The 19,329-nt window shown below is 42.3% G+C and overlaps 3 protein-coding genes across 3 annotated transcripts; 2 read left to right on the top strand and 1 right to left on the bottom strand.

Moving 5' to 3' along the window:
• Positions 1-556: 556 nt before the first annotated feature.
• On the bottom strand, positions 557-7,827 carry prmt5 (protein arginine methyltransferase 5). Its single transcript, XM_071490682.1, has 16 exons — positions 7,646-7,827; positions 7,223-7,341; positions 5,784-5,869; positions 5,474-5,608; positions 5,237-5,349; positions 5,068-5,117; positions 4,798-4,961; positions 4,539-4,700; positions 4,293-4,370; positions 2,907-2,965; positions 2,656-2,778; positions 2,234-2,409; positions 1,806-2,009; positions 1,597-1,707; positions 1,449-1,513; positions 557-1,340 (listed from the first exon to the last, which is right to left on the bottom strand). The coding sequence occupies exons 1-16, from the start codon at positions 7,810-7,812 to the stop codon at positions 1,188-1,190; spliced, it is 1,965 nt and encodes a 654-aa protein (XP_071346783.1). The 5' UTR covers positions 7,813-7,827; the 3' UTR covers positions 557-1,187.
• A 655-nt stretch (positions 7,828-8,482) lies between these two features.
• On the top strand, positions 8,483-9,797 carry psmb11a (proteasome 20S subunit beta 11a). The gene has a single exon (XM_071490685.1). It carries the CDS (start codon positions 8,613-8,615, stop codon positions 9,666-9,668), a length of 1,056 nt encoding a protein of 351 aa, XP_071346786.1. The 5' UTR covers positions 8,483-8,612; the 3' UTR covers positions 9,669-9,797.
• A 113-nt stretch (positions 9,798-9,910) lies between these two features.
• On the top strand, positions 9,911-16,921 carry psmb5 (proteasome 20S subunit beta 5). The gene is made up of 3 exons (XM_071490686.1): positions 9,911-10,192; positions 12,238-12,544; positions 16,271-16,921. The coding sequence occupies exons 1-3, from the start codon at positions 9,968-9,970 to the stop codon at positions 16,552-16,554; spliced, it is 816 nt and encodes a 271-aa protein (XP_071346787.1). The 5' UTR covers positions 9,911-9,967; the 3' UTR covers positions 16,555-16,921.
• Positions 16,922-19,329: the final 2,408 nt, after the last annotated feature.

Here is a 19,329-nt window from a genome sequence, read left to right as displayed (position 1 = left end):
AGTGTATGAACTCTCTTACATACATGAGTACACTATCTGCATTTTTTCAATTTATGACACTTAAAGAAACTCAAATAAAAATGGGAAAAGAGGAAAGAGATAATTAATCCTTAAAAGATTACCAAAATTTCATGTTAGAATTGCACAGACAGACAAAATATCTTAAACATTTTTGGCCCCAGTTGTGTGTCTATTCTTGAGCAACTGCAACTTGTATGGCATAAGCGAACAACTGGTGTTATCATGCCAAGCATGCTAAGCATGATAACGCCAGGCAGGGCGTGTTTATATATATATATATAGGCCTATACTCATAGACTGAAGTAATGGTAATGTTCAAGTAAACATGGGGAGAGGTACAGAACAGATAGGGATCAGGAGGCACAGCGTGTTAGACTACAGATTGTAACCTGAGAGCGACATCTACTGGACAAGTCACATCCCTACCAGCTTAGGCTATCACATCATTTAAACAAACCTGCTCTCACTCTAAAATCATTCACTAATTTCTATGACCATTTAAAGCCCAACCCCAAGAACGTTTAGAACATATGAATAACATTACAGTGTTGTCTTTATTAACATGGTTCAAACATACAGAAACAAAAACAACAAAGGTATGAAGAGACATCCCCAAAACAACGTGGTATGTGACCTGAATAGCATAAACCCTCTTCTCACGCTCTGGTGCTGAGGGAAAGGGTGTTCTGTCAGCATGTAAGAATTGGTATGGAATGTGAATTTGATAAGGCAAAGGTCCGGTCGGATTGAGTGTGTACATCTTCAATGCCAGTTTAAAATGGGAGAACATGAAAAAAAAAACAACCATAAAGCATGACAAACCAGTGGCGAGATGTTTGACATAATCTAAATGAGCCGATCTCACAGCAACAACACACTTTATGTAGAAGTGATAGTCCATGTCTGCTGAAACAGACTTCTAAAGCAAATTCTGAGAACACAGACTGAAAAATCTGGTTTACCCAAGCTTTAATTTTCATTGTCAGCTCAAAAGTGCTACCACTGGAGGTTTAAAACCCAGACCGGACTGACTAAGGGCTCACACCTCAAGTCCAGGTTTAACCGTGTATATAAAAAAGAACCAGGCCACCCCACTTCATCTGCCACTGAGTATTACTGAAACATGTGCGTGTATGCTTGTTGACGGGTGTGCTGATGTGTCATCTTCAAAGGCCGATGGTGTAGGAGCGTCCTGCTGGGTTGTGGATGGCAGAGCAGGAGGGCTCAGTCACGGCCCATTCATACCACACCTTCTTCCCATTGTTGCAGCGCCAGAATCTCACTGTGACATCGTCATCCCGAGCTATGGAGATGGGTTGCTATTAAAAGAAAAAAAGAGGAGAAAAGGAGTATTACTCCGAACATACGGTTTATTTTTAAATTCAAAATAAATAGGAAATGAATTAAGAAGTGACTGTGTGACTCACTTTGAGGGGGAAGAGGATGGGGAACCAGGAGAACATTCCAGGTGAATGTGTATCTGGTTTTATGCCTAACACAAACACACAATATAAACATTAATATTTCAACCAACTCTCAGTGCAGCACAACTTCCTCTTCATTAAGCCGACTTACTGAGTGTGACATCTTTGTACAGCGTGGTTTCAAAGTAGCCAGCAAAGCCATGGAGCACCGAGTTACAACCAACTGAGAATCTGAGGCACTGATACCGGTTATTGTTCATATCTGAAAGAAGACAGAAACAGTGGTCAATGTATTTATAAAATGTATATAGTGTACTTGCTTCTAAGCGTACGATGTGGGTTTAGTGTGTTTCTATCTACCTGTTGTGGGGTGTGTGAAGGTGAAGCAGGGTTTGGGGTCAGCCAACTGGTGGAAGTTATGGAGACGCACTACATATGGCGTCTCAAAATGGCACTCTGGGTCCTTGTCACGCTCCCGGCAGCTGCGTACTTCGTTGTAAAGCTTGGAGGAGGACAGCGGAGCCAGGAAGGACGTGTAGGAACAGGGGATGCTGACTCCGTCATCTGAAGGTGACAAGATAAGATGAGGAAAAGGGGAAAGAGAAAGTGATTTGAGATGCAAGGAAGCATGGGAGGCAATGGAGGGTAAAAAATGCTTTCCACGTTGTCTGATATGGTAAACAGCTCTGGGTGCTCTGCATTCAACGACTGCAGCTACAGCATCTACGTAGCTGTTGCTCTTTAAAGAGCCACTGTAAGAGTCACCTCTAACCACAACAGTGAATTACCTTTGAGGAAGTGCTGCGCTCCATCTAAGCACTCAGGGGAGAGCTCATTGTCACCAAACGATCCCAGCAGCTCGCTCACAATGATGTCAGCTTTCTCTGGTGCTGCCCATTCCCGCATGTCACATGACACCACAGTCACCTGATCACCCCACTCCTCAAAGCGCCAATTCTCTAGCCTGAACAAGTCACAGTTAAAACATCAATGTTGCAGGAGATCAATAACATCAGCATTCAAAGTTTAAGGCTTGACGAATGGTTTAAAGATTTGTGGCAGCGTAACTCTGGGGAGGTCTTGCACATTTACATCCAATCAGTTGCTATAGGCCATTCTGTTCGCAAGGAAATTTGTTAATACTTTTCCTATGCATGTTTCAGCGTGTACAGACATGCATATTAAAAATAAAGAGCAGGATTCTACTCACGTGACTACAGCATTGGGATTTTTCTCCACAGCATACACCTTCAGCTTCCTGTCTGCCTGCCTGGCAGCACGCAGGGATGCATTGACCAGGGGACCCCTACCTGCTCCCAGCACCATCAACACTCTGTGTCAAAGGGAAAACAGCATCTTATTTTCTGCAATCAATGCTTCATGATTTCTCTCATAAATTAAGCTATAAGTTGTGGTACTTTTTGTCATTACTCATTGACAGAGTTGTTTTCTTATACTCACTGGACATTTGTGTCTTTCTGTTCCTCTGGGACTCTGTCAAGTAGACATTTATATACAGCCTGGAAACACAAAGACAAAGCAGGTGCATCAATATGTTGCATGTCTATAAAGATAAACATTGCCCATTAAGACTACATGTTAACCAGCAGTCGCTTCCAAGCCATTTCTAAGATGCTGCTAAAACCCTGATGTTATAACCACGACGTTATCTAACAAAATCACACATGAGATAATGACAAAGACAGTGCTGTGATTTCAGCTATATTTACTTGTAAATTATCACTCAGAGATAAAGTTAGAAGTGACAGAACATCTTTCTTATTTTGTCTCTCACACAGCACATGTCTGGGTAACAAACTGCTGCTGATGTGTGCCTCTCACTCTCGGGTGACTCTTCTATGGAATTAGCTACAGTGAATTGCTGCTTTTACAAGGAAAAAAATTCACTAAAGGGGTCTCAAAATGAAAACAGTTGTGGATCCACTGTAAACACCCCAGATGACGTCAAAGAAAATTTTCACGCAAAATCATTTCAAAAAGTCCAACACTTAGCCGGCCGACCATGACGTCAACTCTCAGCATCGTTCACTCAGTCACAGACATTGGGAGATGTAATGCTGAACTGTGTCCAGTCCCACCAAAAACATACTGTGCATCAAATGGTTTCACACCATTTACAGCTTGTCTCTAATCTGAATTCACACCAACACCTGATTCAGTATTGCTACACTGCTTTTTTCTTATGGCTGCATGATTTTTTTTTTTTTTTTTTTTTTTAATTATTTGTTGAGTTTCCATCATCCTTCCAGCAGCAGCTGAGAAGAGCAAGAAGTGCTCAAAGGTCAAAAGTCTGACAAACTGTCTTCAGCTGGCTGGCTAATACCACAGAGGCCACCAAACCAATGTGCCTTATAATGTAGAGATTTCCAGGTGGCTACACACTAAGTACCAAAGATTTTCTCCAGTTCACTGAAGATAATCTACATGAGTGTATTTCAGTAATGGTCTTAAATGACTGATGTAGATGCTGTTTAAGTTCACCGTGTACAGAGGGTAGTAGGTATGTGGAATGTGAAGTGAGGCTTTTAAGGATTATGGTTCATTAGACACAGAGAGAAAAAACTCCAAACTCTGTGAATTTGATTAAATGGAAGCATATCTGCTCTGTGAGATGGGACATGACAAACAATGTCAGTGTGGACTGGTAATAACCTACAGACAGTTCAGGTTAGACTTTTACATACTGCTACTGCAGTTTTATAGAGAATATAACACTGTGGATATACTGCCTTTTGTGTCTGTGGCTTGTCAACTTGTGCTCAATGGTTCTCCGGTGCTGAAAAATAGTTCAGTGGGTGCAGTTACTGCCTTGTCTAATGGTCTTACTTGTTGGTACTGTGAATATTTAATAGGATCCTTCTCAAACACTTCATATGTCTGAGACTCCAGGTTGTCCATGAGGGGCTACAGGGAAGAGGGAAACAAAGAACTCTTCAGTCTTCATTGTTAAAAAGGTGTATATATATATATATATATATATATATATATATATATATATATATATATACACATATACATATACACACACACAAATTATTTCAGATACATGAACACCAATAAGCACTCTCCTACCTGGAGGGGTGACTGCAGGTAGTCTTCATAGCCCTTGGCAAAGAGCTCATATGCATTGGGTGCAGGCCGGTTCTGGTTGAGGTATTCCAGGTACTGCAGGTAGGACCTGAAGTCCTTGTCAGTGTGCCGACTGGTGCCCATGAAGATGAACTGGGCCTCCAACTATGCAAAGAGATTTTTTTCATTAAAACGACACCTCCACATTGGGTTGGTGATTAATTTCTTTTCAATAGAATCACTTGTAATTATTATTTTATACCTTGAAAAGACGGAAGATTATTCGCTGATGGGCTTTTGACAAAACAGGGAAGCCCTTCTTATTAGTTAGGAAGATGCTGGTGGGAAGTATGGCTGCTTTGATAGGTTCCCCGAGCCACTTATCGATCACAGCATCCGACGGCATGTCTGCTCCGACTTCAATAGCTTCAAGAAAACAACACAGTACATTTTTAGTAGCAGCCATGACCATAATTATTTCTTAATACACTGACTTTGCCCTTGGCCGCTGCTTCACAGTGTGCTCACTCACCGAGACAGATCCTCTTGTTGTAGTCACAAAGGGTTCTAAATGAGTGCCACCTGAAAGACCAGAGGCGAGTAAACAAAGTGTTCAGGATTTTAAAGGAAATCAATGACGACTGTTTTAGCATGCAGACAGCACCCAAGCGCTCGGGAAGTGGGACTTTCATGAAACTCACCAGCTCCAGGTCTTTTCATCAACACTAGTGTCATCGATGCAAGAGGTCGGTTCGTTCTCAATCAGATCTTCCCGCATGTCCTCTGAAGCCATTAGCGGGACACGTATCCAGAACTATTCAGACACAGTGGACAACAGCAGATAATTGATCATCTTGCTGTTTGGCTTCGCTGTTATCTGAAAGCAACCTACATGTGCATAATGAGTTGGGGTTTTTTTAAACCAGTGTGTATCTTACATTTGAGGTGTGGTGCCCAGTGTGGATGTGGTTTAGTAGCAGACGGGCTAGATTGGCATTACGAGAGCCCCTCAGAGGAATCATGAAGACAGGCAGACCAAGGTAGGCTGAGAAGTTCAGCTCCTGTGCCAGAGCCTGCAGAGAAACACGGGAAAAAGAATGATGAGAGTATGAAGGGGAGGACACGAGGAGAGATGTTTGGGGGGGTAGAGACAAGAGACCGGACACCGTCAGTTCACTCATACAGCAACATCTTGAGATCAAAGAATCCTCTGTACGTCAAAGAAATTGTCCAAAGTGAGGAACTTACAGCCTCTGAGTTCCTGCGCTCTGTCTCGATTTCTGAATCTGCGTCGATCCATGGAGAAAGCTTTCCAACAATAAGAGTATTCCAATCTAGACAAAGGAAAATGGGCATATTTAAAAAGCATATTAACTGTCAGGTTACCATTTATTGTCAATCCCATGAGTCATCTAAGCTCTCACTGACACGTTTTCCTGGTCGCACAAAGGCGTGAAAAGAGGCTGAAGTTGACATTTTATGTGTAAGCTGAATTTGATATGAGAATCTTTTTTGTTAGTGATGAGTGTTTTATTAATGTTACAGCAGCAAAGTCCACAAAAATAATAAAAGATTAACTAAATGTGTCATATAATGCTTGTCTTTATGGTGTGATTTTTTTTTCAGCATCTAATTTGAAATTAATTGATTATATGATTCAATTTTTTAGCCTTTCAGGTCACATTTTCAAAGATTCATGTCACACATTGAATGCCTGCTTTGGTTTTGATGAATGTCGATGAAATGTGTAAACACCAGGAAAGCTGGAGAAATTAAGTCCATGCCTTATTGTTCTCATACCAACAGAGAAGGAAAACCCTAAACCAACACATTATGATATATTGTATTTGTATTTCATAAATATATTAGAATGTTGTCAATAAACTAAACCAAACCAAACCAAACCAAACCAGAAGGACAATATTATGCTTAGGAATATAAACTAACCCTAAAACATGAGAAGTGGTTTAAAGCAATGGTTCTCAAAGTGGGTCCTTGAGGGGGCTACCGGCAATAATTAATTTTCACTGTAATTCCATCCATGAGTAACACAATGACAGAATGTATCATTATAATGGGTTAATAATGGGTTTCAAGCACTTTCTGTAATAAAACATCTAAAAGCAAAAATCTTATCACATGGGACAAAATGGCAGACCATGGTCTCATTTGTGTCAGTTTAGGGTTCCTTGATGTGAAGAAAACATGAGAACCACTCATTTACAGGTTACAGAAGCAAGTTTGTGCTGCAAAATCTCTGGTTCCATTCTCAATCTGGCAACATACATCTAACTGTAACATAACTGTACATTAGTGCTGAAAGGTAGCATTATATACTGGACAGCACGGGCCTAACTGAGTTTTCAAAAGTCAAAACACAACTGAACATGATGGGAACCAGAGCAGGCATAGAAACTGGTGTGATGTGTATTATAATAAAAGGTAAATTAATCTGAGTGGTTCAACAAGAAGAACTGGAATCTGTCTTTTGTCTTTGTCTATTTTAAATATTGGTTAACTCTTGAGTCATATAATCAACCATTAATTCATCTTTCCATCTATGGTGTCAGAACGGGCCTATTCCAGCATAGAGGGGTACAGTTATTACATGTCTAGAAACAACGTAAAACAAGTGAATCACTACCATCACTCTATATAATAGAAGATAAGCGAGTAGAGGGACTAACCTCTTCCACACAGCAGCAGATCTGAGCGGGTCTGGGCACCGGGTCTGGATTTAGCGGGCTCCAACTCAAACTCTCTCCTGAACCTCGGGTGGAACAGGGGCATGCACAGGAAGTCAAACCTGGGCAGAAAGAAAGCGGAGTTTAAACATTCATATGATTTATCATGTCAACCAGAGGTGAAACGTGAACCCGTTTGCTTGACTATCCATCCCTCAGCCTGCTCGGAAACTTCACCAGGACAGCCCGGATCAGTGTCCGAGCCCGGACACCAGGCTCAGCATCGCTGTGATTGGGCACGTGTTGGTAATTCACCGGCTAGCTTAGCACGAATCACCACAGCCTGCAGCTAGCAGAGCGGCGCGTCCTCCTCCTAAAGTCCCTTCCACTGACAAAATAACCTGTAGAGTGCAGCACTCTCCTCACCCGAGTTTAGCGACCGCGGCTAACGTGTCGGCTACCTCCGGCACACAATTCAAATCTCTCCCGCAGGACACCCTGCTCCCCGTGCTGGCAGACGCCATGATTTTAGCGGACTGAATGATTGACTGGGACCGTCTCGTTGCGCTGGCTTTCGAGGAAACTGACGCCATCTTGGATCTGTAAGGACGTCCATTCTAATTGGGTAGCAAGGTGTATTAGAGCCAAAATGGCTTCCCTCCGACGTCAGTTGCATGGCTCGTAAATTATCGCGATAACTGTACACTGAGGGTCCTCTGTTTATGGAAATTGAACGCAGCAGTTGATGTCTTGATGTTTTTAGACTTTATGCAGAATGTTTCTGCACGACAAATACATTATAATGTTGTAAAATGTTAAAATGTCAGAATAGTTTGAAAAAAATATTAGTGCTGTTCCCTCAGGTGAATTATTACTAAAGTTCCTCTATTCCTCAAGTTGTTGTTGTAACTATATTTTAGACACAGCTTCAGAAGGTTTGTCAGAAAATGAAATCCAGCTGTTAACTGGCAACTTTCTTTAATAACAAACTGAAAATGAAGAGAAAGATGTTTATGGATAAAATGATTTGGTTATTAAGCAAAACGTATGAGGTTTGCAGAAAGTGGCTTCTCTGGATATCACTTTCACAGCACGTAGGATGAAATATCACTAAATGCTTTTTGTGACAGGCCTGTGCGTGTGTGATTTGTGCAGGATGTGATATTTTTGAGGGCTATATAAGGGTCAGAACATTGTCCTTTCTTAGAGTAGACTGTAGATGAGAGAGTCAGAGGTTGCAGAGGTCGCCACTACAAACCACAGTGGGATTGTACAAAGCTCACGACCTTGGCCAGTTTTCCTCAGGATGGACTCTGGTTGATGAGTACTTTTGCCCACCAACACTCTGATTTTTTGATCAAGGAATCTCTGTCTTTGCGTCACTGAAACCATTATGGCTTTAGAAGATATTTGCTGTTTCAAGGACACTTTGTATCACAAGAAGTTTTCTGCTTCATCTTTGGCAGGTACAGTCTCATCTTTTCATTTGACTGACTATAACAGCTTTGGATTGGGGAGACCAAAGGAATATGAGACAGCTCGTGAGGTCCCCTTACAGTTTTTCATACCAACTTTACCAAACTCTGCCTTTATCAACCACAGATCTTCATTCCCGGCCAACCATTCAGTGACAGTCCGCAGGCCTTTCCGTCTGTTTCATGGAACAACCACCCTTGGATTCATTTTCCAAGGTGGAGTCATTGCAGCTGCAGACACACGTGCAAGTGCAGGGGGGCTTGTTGCCTGCCCAGCTGTCCATAAGGTTACCCCCATTCACTCCCACTTGGTGGTCACTTCCTCTGGTAGCGGAGCAGATTGCATGCTGTGGGAGCGAATTCTGACCAGAGAGATCAGACTCTACCAGCTGCGGCACAAAAGGCGCCTGTCAATACGTGGCACTGCCAAACTCTTATCATTTATGCTGCACCCCTTTAAAGGGACTGAGGTGTGTGTGGCTCTTACGCTGTGTGGTTGGGACCAGGAAGCAGGTAACACTGACTGTGCAAAGACTTCACAAGACCCATCCTCTCTGACTGGAGATTGCTCCTCAGCTACTGTTAGGAGCCAAGATGTTACTGCAATGACATGTGCTGCATCTCCGAACAGTGGCCCAAAGCTGATATACGTGTGCAGCGATGGAGCCCGACTGCAGGGAGATGTCATTTCTGTGGGCTCAGGTTCTCCTTATGCTTATGGAGTCTTGGATATAGGACTGAGGTGGAGCCTGAGCAAAGAAGAGGCCATCTCCTTGGCAAGAGAAGCTGTGTTCAGAGCCACTCACAGAGATGCCTACTCGGGGAACAGTGTGGACGTCTTCCACATCACAGCCCAGGGATGGAAACAAAGAGAGAGGGAGGACCTGAAAGAGGAATATTATAGAGACATGGAGAGGAGGGCAAAGATAGTGGAGGAAAGAAAAAGGGGGGCAGAAGTGAAAGTTCCCATATGAATCATTTATATGTGTGTGTGGGGCGGGGGTCAGGGGACACATTTTATAAATAATCATATTTTTAGAGATAGGATTTAAAGAGAGGCTTTAGTTTTTAGTGTAATTGTTTTTATTTGCCATGGCATTTGTTCGTCTGTCCTCACAGTTTACCCTACTTTTTTATGCACCTGTGCATCGCTGCGCTGTGGCTGTAGTCCTCCACAGTCACAGGGGGCGCTGTGGGTTTTTGCCGCCATGACTCGATAAACCTTCCTGCCTTCACACGGCGGAAGCTGCTTGCTCATCAGACAGTTACAAAGATGGCTCTTGCTAGTGTGTTGAACAGTGATTGTGCGGATTTTTCTTTTGATAATTGTCAGCCTTTTGCGTTCGGTTGTGGACCCGGTCAGAGAGACCTGGGTTTTGAGCCTACCCCGGGAGACAGCCTCAGTTTTTCCGTTAAAAACCCGCTGTGTGCGGGGGACGAGGATGGCGTCGAGAGGAAAATAGAGTTTCTGCATGGGACCACCACCTTAGCGTTTAAAGTAAGTTAATGAGTAGATAATTGTAGCTAGGTGGCACCACAAAACTCTAACGAACTGCATAGTTGTTCAAGGAAACGTCAGATAAATTATTCAGACTTTAAGCATCGCGCTTTGCAGCTAGCATAACGACTCGTTTAACGAACGTTAGCATGCTAGCATGGCTACAAACCGCTTTCTCATTGCAGATGCTCAGAGACATTTGTGATGGATTGTGTTTGACGCTTCTAGCTTATAAACAACTCGGGAAGTGTAAGCAGGTGTATGTGGGTTTGACACCTATGGCATTATTATTATTATTATTATTATTATTATTATTGTAATAAATCTACAGCTATTTACCCGGTGACTTTATGTGAACCTGACCAGTGCATCCTGAATGGGGAAACTAGATGACAGTTTTGTAAACCGCACCTGCGCACAAACTCGCATCTAAGTCGGCTTATGCATTTAAATGGTTTCTCAATACGATAATGTAAAATGACCTCGATTTATGTTTTACAGAACGCTATATTAGCTCATTGTTACAGGGGCTTATTTTTTCGTATTATGGAATAACAGCTAAACATAATAAAAAGCTGTCTTAATTATTTTTTCTTAAGTTAAACGCATAACATTTTTCGAGGCAAAGAAGACTGGGACATTAAAACACATTTTTCATCATCAGATTTGGCATTTGGAACAAATTCTTCACCCCGATAAGCAATTTATGCTCTTATGAGGTAGTGTAATTGTACACCAGAGATCTACCAGGTTTGAATTTAACTTTGTAAGTTAATGTATGCAGGGATGATATGTCCTGGGGGGCATTTAAAACATCTCTGGTAAGAAGGAGAACAGCATGTAAAACTTTTTATTGCAATTTGTTTTTCACATGTATAATTTGTTCACTTAATCATACTATTACTCTTTCTGTAATTGTTCTTCACTTTAAGTCATATCTGACGTTCTACATATAATTGAACCAGGCATGAAATTCTGACTAAGAAATAGTGAATGTGTGGTTTATCTAAAAATTGTCAAGATTCAAGATATTAAGCATAAAACATATTTCTACCAGTGTACAAAAACAGATAAGTCATAACAAACCTACCATGCGTACACAAACACAATGTGTATATGCTCCTTGGACGTAGTAGTAGTAAAGAACACAGGATATACTAAAGCTCCGATATGTAAATAATGTCTTCAAAACAAAGAATGGGATTTCTAAAAAAGTTGATGTCACACTGCTTACTTGTGCTGCAAAGATTTAGAGAAAGGCTTAAAATCAGATTAAAATGTGTCCAGGTGGATTTAGTTCCATGAAAACACAATGGGTAGTATGCTACCAACAAGATTGTGTAATGGCCAGATATAAATTCTGCCTCTGTGCCACAAAACTCTTTTGTTGTCCCTAACCCATTAAAAACACATAAAAGAGGCATAATATTACATTTGGGAGATACACAACATTGTCATAAGGATGAAAAGCCATTGTCGCTTTCTCCTCTCAGTTTGTCAAAGGAGCAGAGCAGTGTCAATAGTCAATGCTATTCCAGCAGTTGGTTTTGGTCTCTTCAGGGGATTTGCTGATAAAAAGAAAAGATGAATAACGGCAACCTTATCCCCAAATCCCGGAGCGAGGTGGAGGCTGGTTCAATAAAAACCTCCCCAGCAGGCATCTCTCTCTGACTGGCCAAATCTGTTGTCTTCATTTAAGTAATGTGCTACCGTTGTGACTGTCAGTTCACTGATTGTGGATTTTGGAGCCAAGAACAAAAGTCTAACGTCTTATCCAGCAGCTTTCTGGCAGAGCTCAAACCATGTACTACTCTCTCTGACAGCTGTGGAGCAGCAGCAGCACATTTCTGCCTTGTTTAAACACAAATAAGGGAAGCTAGCAGATGCAGTAATTACAACATGTGTACTTGGTTTGATTTATTAGTCACTGATTCTAGAGTGTAGGAAAAAAATGGTACTTCCAAATTTGGTCCTCCTGATAAGGCAATAACCGCTCTGTAATGTGCTTGACTAACATGTGCCTCCCCGGCTGTTGCTTCTCTCAGTTCCAGCATGGTGTTATTGTTGCTGTGGATTCTAGGGCCACGGCGGGCTCTTACATCGCGTCACAGACAGTGAAGAAGGTGATTGAGATCAACCCCTACCTGCTGGGCACCATGGCTGGAGGAGCTGCCGACTGTAGCTTCTGGGAACGCCTGCTGGCCCGTCAGTGCCGCATCTACGAGCTGCGCAACAAGGAGCGCATCTCTGTTGCGGCAGCCTCCAAGCTGCTCGCTAACATGGTCTACCAGTACAAGGGCATGGGACTCAGCATGGGAACCATGGTGTGTGGCTGGGACAAGAGAGGCCCAGGTAAATACAACAGCTGTATATGACAGTCACATCTGGCCTATTTTAACGAATGTGATAGATAACATAATTACATCTTGCCCATCCCCTCAAATATAAGTCAAATGAAAAATTATTTATTTTGTGACAAACCAACCTTTTTCACCATCCGGGTTTGACAAGGCAATAAAGGGTTTAACTGTTTAACTTGATTTGATCTTTTTAGCTAACTCATCAATAAGGCAAACATCTCTATATGCTAACACAGTGCTTTGAATTTCCTCAAGGGGTTAATAAAGTATTTTATTTATCTGTTTACGTTCACTTTAGCAATGTTAACTTAACCACAACTTGCAAGCTGCTAAAAATCGGCTGTGCACAAGTATGCAGATCAACAAACCACAGAATTTATACTTGCTCAGTACTGGTAATCATGGCATATACATTTTTGACAATAATTATTGCTATTATTACGGATGCAGATACTAGGAGGTATTGAGTCTAATTATGAAAACCAGGATTATTAGTCTGCACACTACAAATACACTGAACATAATTAACTCAATACACCTCCTCGTTGGAAGTCTTTCTATTTCATCCAGCTAGATTTACAAATTACAACTTACACATGAGAACAGGCTCCCAGTATCGAGATGTTTAAGCAGGTATCATATCGACGTCATAATTTTGCTATTGTGATACCACTTAGCTGAAGTGATGAGCATAATATTCCTCTTATTGAAATACTCAGATCATGTGGCAGTTTTGCATGTCAGTGTGTCTCTATTGGTAGCATTCATTATTTCTCAAACAGTCTGGTTAGCTGTTCAACACAACATCTGTAATCTAAGTCTTTTTGTTGTAAGGCAGTAGCAGTTATTCAGTCTTAATATGAAACATTTTTCCAGTTTTTCTTGTCAACCATAAAATGGCTGTTCAATTTTTGCTCATTGAACTGTCCATTCATGTCATTTTCTGGTTGCATGTGCTGACGCACTCAAGTGCAACGTACTAGTAGTTTGCAGTCTTACCCACTAGATGGTACTGCAGCCTCTCTTATGCTTTGCCCCTCTTACTTGGATCTGTGGTTTTTGGATGCCACACAGTGTGGGGCCGTACATCACAGAAGGTGTGCTTAAAGAGGCCGCCACAGCGTGACAGTAATGGGAAATCGATGAGGTTGGCACTGTGGGGCAGCAAGAGTGCGGTAGGATGATGGACGTTGGGTCTCAGCCCTGGACAACTGGGTCGCATGCATAATGCCTGTACACCCTCTGAGATCGATGCTGGCTTTGTCTGGAAAGCAGAGAGGTCTGTGTGAACAATGATGGCCCTCCAGTATACCAACAAACGTAAATGACACGCATTAAATCCCGGCTAATCAATTGGGGAAATAATGATCCATGTATAAGTTCAGTAGGTGTGGGAGCTTAGCCATGGCCCCTGCAATGCCAGTGATTGAATGGAGAGGTAAATGTCATGTAAATTAAATCAATCGTGATTAGGCAGGAAGCTCATTAGCTGGCTACAATCATGTCAAGAGCACTTATTCCCCTGATGGAGTGTCTTAAGATGCATGCAAAATAAATCAAACAAAAGCTACGTTGAAGAGCTTGACAAATATGTCTCCATGTAACAACATTAAATGTTATGACTCTTGTAATCAGGGTATAGTTGATGCTTGATAACTTTGAATTTGCTTTACATTGACTGAGAAAATATTCAGCTCCCTCTTCTCCTCCCTAAAAGAACATGAAGGGTCTGTAATAAAGAGCTACATGATTAAATGGGATGTAGCCTCATGGCAAAACAGTAAAACAGTGTATGATATGAGACCTTGTCAGACGAAACCCATGTCAGTTTTACAGCCACTCCCAAGAGTGTGATGTGAATTTCTTTTTTCTTCTCTCTCCTGCCTCTGTTCAGCTGCTGCTCTCTTTACTCTTGATCCAGTGGGAAAGACAGATGACGAATAGACACTGACCCATTTGATGCTAGCCACCCATCCATTGCACTGTGCTCCTCACCTACCTCTAAAGGCTGTCAGTACAGCCAGCTGTACAGGCCTTCTGTAAAAAAAAAAAAAAAAAAAAGCCTCCTTAAGCACCTGTCAGTGGATTGATGGGGTGGAAGGAGCCTGTCTTGGCTGCCAGTGTTACAATGCTCCACCATCCATTCAGCGTGGCCCCACTTATGCTTCAATGTGGGCCTCATGAATTGCACCCATCCTTTTTTGTTTTCCACACACTCATTGACGCCTGCATATTTCTTTTTTGCATCAGTGTTTGAGCTGCAGAGACGGTGAAGTGATATTGCATTGGGCTCTACAAAGACCCCAGGTGTGTTTGGAAAGGAATGGATGTGGGAAGTGTTTTTTGGTGCCGCTCTGCTTCTATACTTGGACCTCCTAAAGAGTCCTCATCCACCTCCGTCAACTGTGCTACTCAACACAAGAGCCTGCCTTTACAACTCTCACTCTGCCTATTATGTTTTTAACGAGTCCCTTACAGTTTTCAAGAGGAACAGGCAGGTCTCAGAATGGCAAATTACCCCCATGCATAGACAGGCAATGGATGATTATCATGGCAAGCTAACGACAGGCTGAGGAAGCTGCAATTTGCTAGTTGAAAGCAATGGTAAGCTTTTTTTTTTTTTCCAGAAAAGCAAGTGGCTCTCTATCCCTAATAGACTGTCACTAGTTTAGCTGAGGAACTCTGCAAGCGAGGATGTGGAATCTGAGGGCATTTTGAAGTGGTTTTTAATGTGTGAGATGAGCAATAGCAGCGGGTATTAGGCAGTTTTATATGCATGCGTTCCTGCGTTTCTCTGTGTGAGTATCATTTTCACAGGTTTCACTTTGTGAAGTGCTATGAAAAACATGCCTTTTTGCAGGCTGTCTCTTTACCATCTGCAGGCTGGCTGTGGGCGAGCTCACAGGCTGGTGCTAGTCACCCGTTCCACGTCACTCTGGAGTCGGGCCTAGCGAGTGTGTCATGGCGCGGAACAAAATGTCTCGCATGTGTCCATGGAGCGTGGTGTGGAGCAAACTGTCCCTCACAGGTTCATCAGAGCATTGTGGGTCTACAGTGCACATGTTTAGTCAGTTTGGTGTGGTGAGAAGTCGCGCCTCTGTGTCATTCATGTGTGTGTGTGTGTGTGTGTGTGGAGAAACTGTCGAAATGAGTGTGTGTGTGTGTGGAAGCATATCAGTTTGCTGTACTTGTCTGATGTGGACAGGATGTGAACACACCGTTGTTTTTTGTCCTCCCTATAGAGGTGTGAGGTGCAGTTACCTGTGCAGCTCGTGTTGCAGGTCGATAGTTAATTTTTGGCGTGTTTGCAGGAATCAATAAGGCCAGGAGTAAGGCCCCTAGGCAGACAGTGATGTGGCCTGCACCTCGTCAGCAGGTTCCGCGGCCGGTTTCATTTTACTTGAAGAGGATGCAGCTGTTCATATCTGCAAGCCTTACTTCACTTGGAGAGGTTGCAGCTGTTCATGTTCTCTCTCTTGAGGACATGATATGCGTGTGTGTGCGCGTGCACTTACAAGCTTGTGTGTGTTTGTTTGTGTGAGAGAGGTGATGTTAGATGTACACCACCAGCTCATCTCAGTTTTCCTGACAAAGCTCAACACCTGAGTCAGGAGATCAGAGGATGCTTTAGTGAGAACACGACTCCCTTTACACAGTTCATTCCTACCTCACTTTGCCTTTGTACTCTCTTGACCTGCTTTTTGTCCTTTCTCCTCAGGGCTGTACTACGTCGACTCAGAGGGAAACCGAGTGTGTGGCGACCTATTCGCCGTGGGCTCAGGCTCCATGTACGCTTATGGTGTGATGGACAGTGGCCTGCGACAAGACCTGACCGTGGAGGAGGCCTGCGAGCTAGGCCGCCGCGCCATTTACCAGGCCACATACCGTGACGCCTACAGCGGAGGGCAGGTCAACCTGTACCATGTCCACAGTGAGGGCTGGACCAGGATCTCCCAGGAAGATGTACTCATGCTGCACCACCAGTACAAAGATCAGGCCTAGTCAGGAATAGGGAGGGTTGGGAGATTATTCTAGTATCCAATGTTTAAGACGTTCTGAAACGTCAGTAGGGTTGACACATCAATAAAAAGGACTCATCTGCCGATTGGCTTCACTTCTGTGACTCATTTTGAATTGTTGCTCGCTTAAATCTTTATATTGCTTATTTGTAACATGTTCAGTGAGCTTCACTCACCCCGTAAAGTATGGGAGTATGATTTGAGTGTCTGCAGAGGGGGGGCTGATGACTCAAACATGCTTTAATACAGTGTGGGAGTAGTGTGGTGCTTGCCCTACATACATTTAATTTGGTTCATACCCTGGGAAACTACATCTTTCTCAATAAAACCTGTCATGTTCTTTTTTTCAAGAGTTGTTGTTGTTTTTTTTACGGGTGCTGCATTTACCTTCAGGTCTCATGATGGTGAACTGCTGTATATCTCAGAATCTACTCTTTATGTAAATGTATAGTCTCATCGCCTCATCCTCCTTTGATGTTGTCGTTTTGCCACTGTTTGTGTTTACATTTCAGTCATCTGTTCCCCCAGCTGTTGAGATTCAGAGGTACATGCAAAGCCTGTTTTGTCTCCTCTATATGTTCTGCGTTTGTTATAGCAGAGTAGTGCTGTCTAAATAGCACTATTTAATTGCATACCACCAGCCTCAGTAATTGTGCCTCCTCAGTTGTAACAGTGTGTTTTCTTCCCCTCATTGATAATGTTCCCGTCCTCTGCTCACGTTGCACAAATACGTCTTTTAATTGGAAGGGGAAATTTATTCTTTAATTCTTCCCTGACACACTTAACTTTTCAATGTGCAATGTTGTGTACCCCCCTGCCATGGTGTTTTACAATGTAACGACCTGCGCTGGCAGTCTGTGCCCCTCCAGCAGTTTTTATGGTTAGGAATAAACACTAATAAAGGGGATGGGTAGACATTCGAAGCCAGTGCGCTTTCAAACCATGGTTAAAAACTAGTTTCACAGGTGACTAGTTAGCAGAAATAGGATTTCGATAAATGGAAATGAGCGGGTCTCATCTGTGATGCAGCCCTTAGTAAAGGAAGTGATGGGAATTGCACCATCAGTACAGGCAGATACTGGCAGAGTGACTGTGCTTGTGCCCATGAAGATATGCTAAAGTGGAGCAAATGTGGATAAAAGCGTTAACAGAGGGGAGAACTTTCAAAATCCCTTAACCATCCCCCAAAGCCTGGTTAAAAGAGGATTTTTCACAGATGGACTGAATGACTCTAAATTACATCCTCACAATACTGGATAAAGGCTGTGCCCTCCAGCACCATTAAATATCCAACATACTGCCTTGACATGTAAGTGCAGTGTAGGAAGGCTTGCCTTGATAAAAAGATAGCCTGCTTTTAAAGAGGCTGCAATTTAAGTCCATAATTGCTTAATGAGACACTATTTGAGCATTGTGGAATGTGTGTGTGTGTACATGGGGCAGATTTGACCAGTAAACTTAAAATCCCATGTACCAACTGTACCACATTTTAAACAAGCAACCAGCACATTTCCCCAGGACCATCCCAGCTACATGAATAGACCCATTGAAAATCAGTATGGTTGGGAAAACGCATTGTCATGTTCTTGGTTTGCTGCAGGTCTGGAGACCTGGCTTTTAGCCGTCATAAATAAACTTTATTCTACAGTAGGTGAATCAATAAAAATGATTAAAAAAAACACGAAAAGCCATTTTTTTGGTGATATTTAAGAAGCAGATTTTGCTGCCCTGAGCCTCACATCTGTCCTTCAAAAACTGAGAAGCCCTGACAGCAAAGGCTCTCACCTTTGTGTTTGAGTCTAGATCATAGAGATTCAGATCCCAGAATAAAGAGAAAAACGTTTGAGGTTTTGAGAGAGCGAGAGGGAACGTCACCAAAAGGCCACAAATGTAACTTTTGAGCCAAGCTTATTCAGGGCTTTAGAATTAATCAGAATTTGTAATTAGGTTGTCTTAAATATGGACTTGTTTCTTTGTTCCATTTAAAGCCTTGGCAGCGGAGTTCTGAATTAGCAGTAAAGAAGGTGGACATATTTCTCAGATGCCAGCGCCCATGGAGTTACAATAATACTCAAGTCAACAGCTGCTAAAGGCATGAATAACAGGCTTGAGGTTTTTGGTTGAGTGAAATGGTCTAATATTTGACATTTTTTCTCAGATGCAGAAAACAGAAGTGAACCACATGTTTAATGTGTTTATCTAAGCTAAGGCTGTAATCAAAGGATGACACCAACAATGTGGGGTCACGGAATGACGGTTTAAGAATCTGAGAATATAATAACTGCTCTGTCTGCCCAGATGATTTGTATCTCTGTCTTATTATCTTTACTTGTAGGAAAACATGTAAGAAAACCAATGGTTTGCAAGGTTGCAGGTTAGACAAACTTAAGAGTCATCTGCATAAAAGTGAAATTAATATTAGTACAATTGTGCTCAGTTTTATTTTTGGGGGGTAAAAGGAATCTGTAAGCTCCAAATGAAAGTGTTGTCAGATTGTCAAACAGTTTCTAAAAACCCCCTCCACCCACACTTTTCTGAATTCAGAATTTGGGGTCTACATCCAACAATTTGTACAAACATTCATGGTTCCCACTGGAAACATCCTACAGACTTTTATTATCTGTACTCTTGCAGCACCTTGAGGTTGACCCAGTGGTTTTGAGTGGAATGTGTTCAAAACTGAAGGATTGATGTGCTGTCAAGCTTTACAGACGTTCACTTTGGTGACCCTCTGACTTAATTTATTTTATTTATTTAG

This window comes from Trachinotus anak, unplaced genomic scaffold, assembly GCF_046630095.1.
Source record: "Trachinotus anak isolate AG129_WGS33_773 ecotype Australia unplaced genomic scaffold, CSIRO_AGI_Tana_v1 ptg000012l, whole genome shotgun sequence".
NCBI lineage: Eukaryota > Metazoa > Chordata > Actinopteri > Carangiformes > Carangidae > Trachinotus > Trachinotus anak.
The sequence above is the reverse complement of the archived record's forward strand: the minus strand, read 5'-3'. Positions and strand labels throughout refer to the sequence as shown.

Coding starts and splice junctions, on each gene's coding strand:
- prmt5 (XM_071490682.1), bottom strand. CDS start 7,812: ATGGCGTCAGTTTCCTCGAAAGCCAGCGCAACGAGACGGTCCCAGTCA. Junction 5,350..5,473: donor CTGGGCACCACACCTCAAAT/GTAAGATACACA, acceptor GTGTCTGAATAG/TTCTGGATACGTGTCCCGCT. Junction 1,341..1,448: donor CCATCCTCTTCCCCCTCAAA/GTGAGTCACACA, acceptor TTCTTTTAATAG/CAACCCATCTCCATAGCTCG.
- psmb11a (XM_071490685.1), top strand. CDS start 8,613: ATGGCTTTAGAAGATATTTGCTGTTTCAAGGACACTTTGTATCACAAG.
- psmb5 (XM_071490686.1), top strand. CDS start 9,968: ATGGCTCTTGCTAGTGTGTTGAACAGTGATTGTGCGGATTTTTCTTTT. Junction 10,193..12,237: donor CCACCACCTTAGCGTTTAAA/GTAAGTTAATGA, acceptor TGCTTCTCTCAG/TTCCAGCATGGTGTTATTGT. Junction 12,545..16,270: donor CTGGGACAAGAGAGGCCCAG/GTAAATACAACA, acceptor CTTTCTCCTCAG/GGCTGTACTACGTCGACTCA.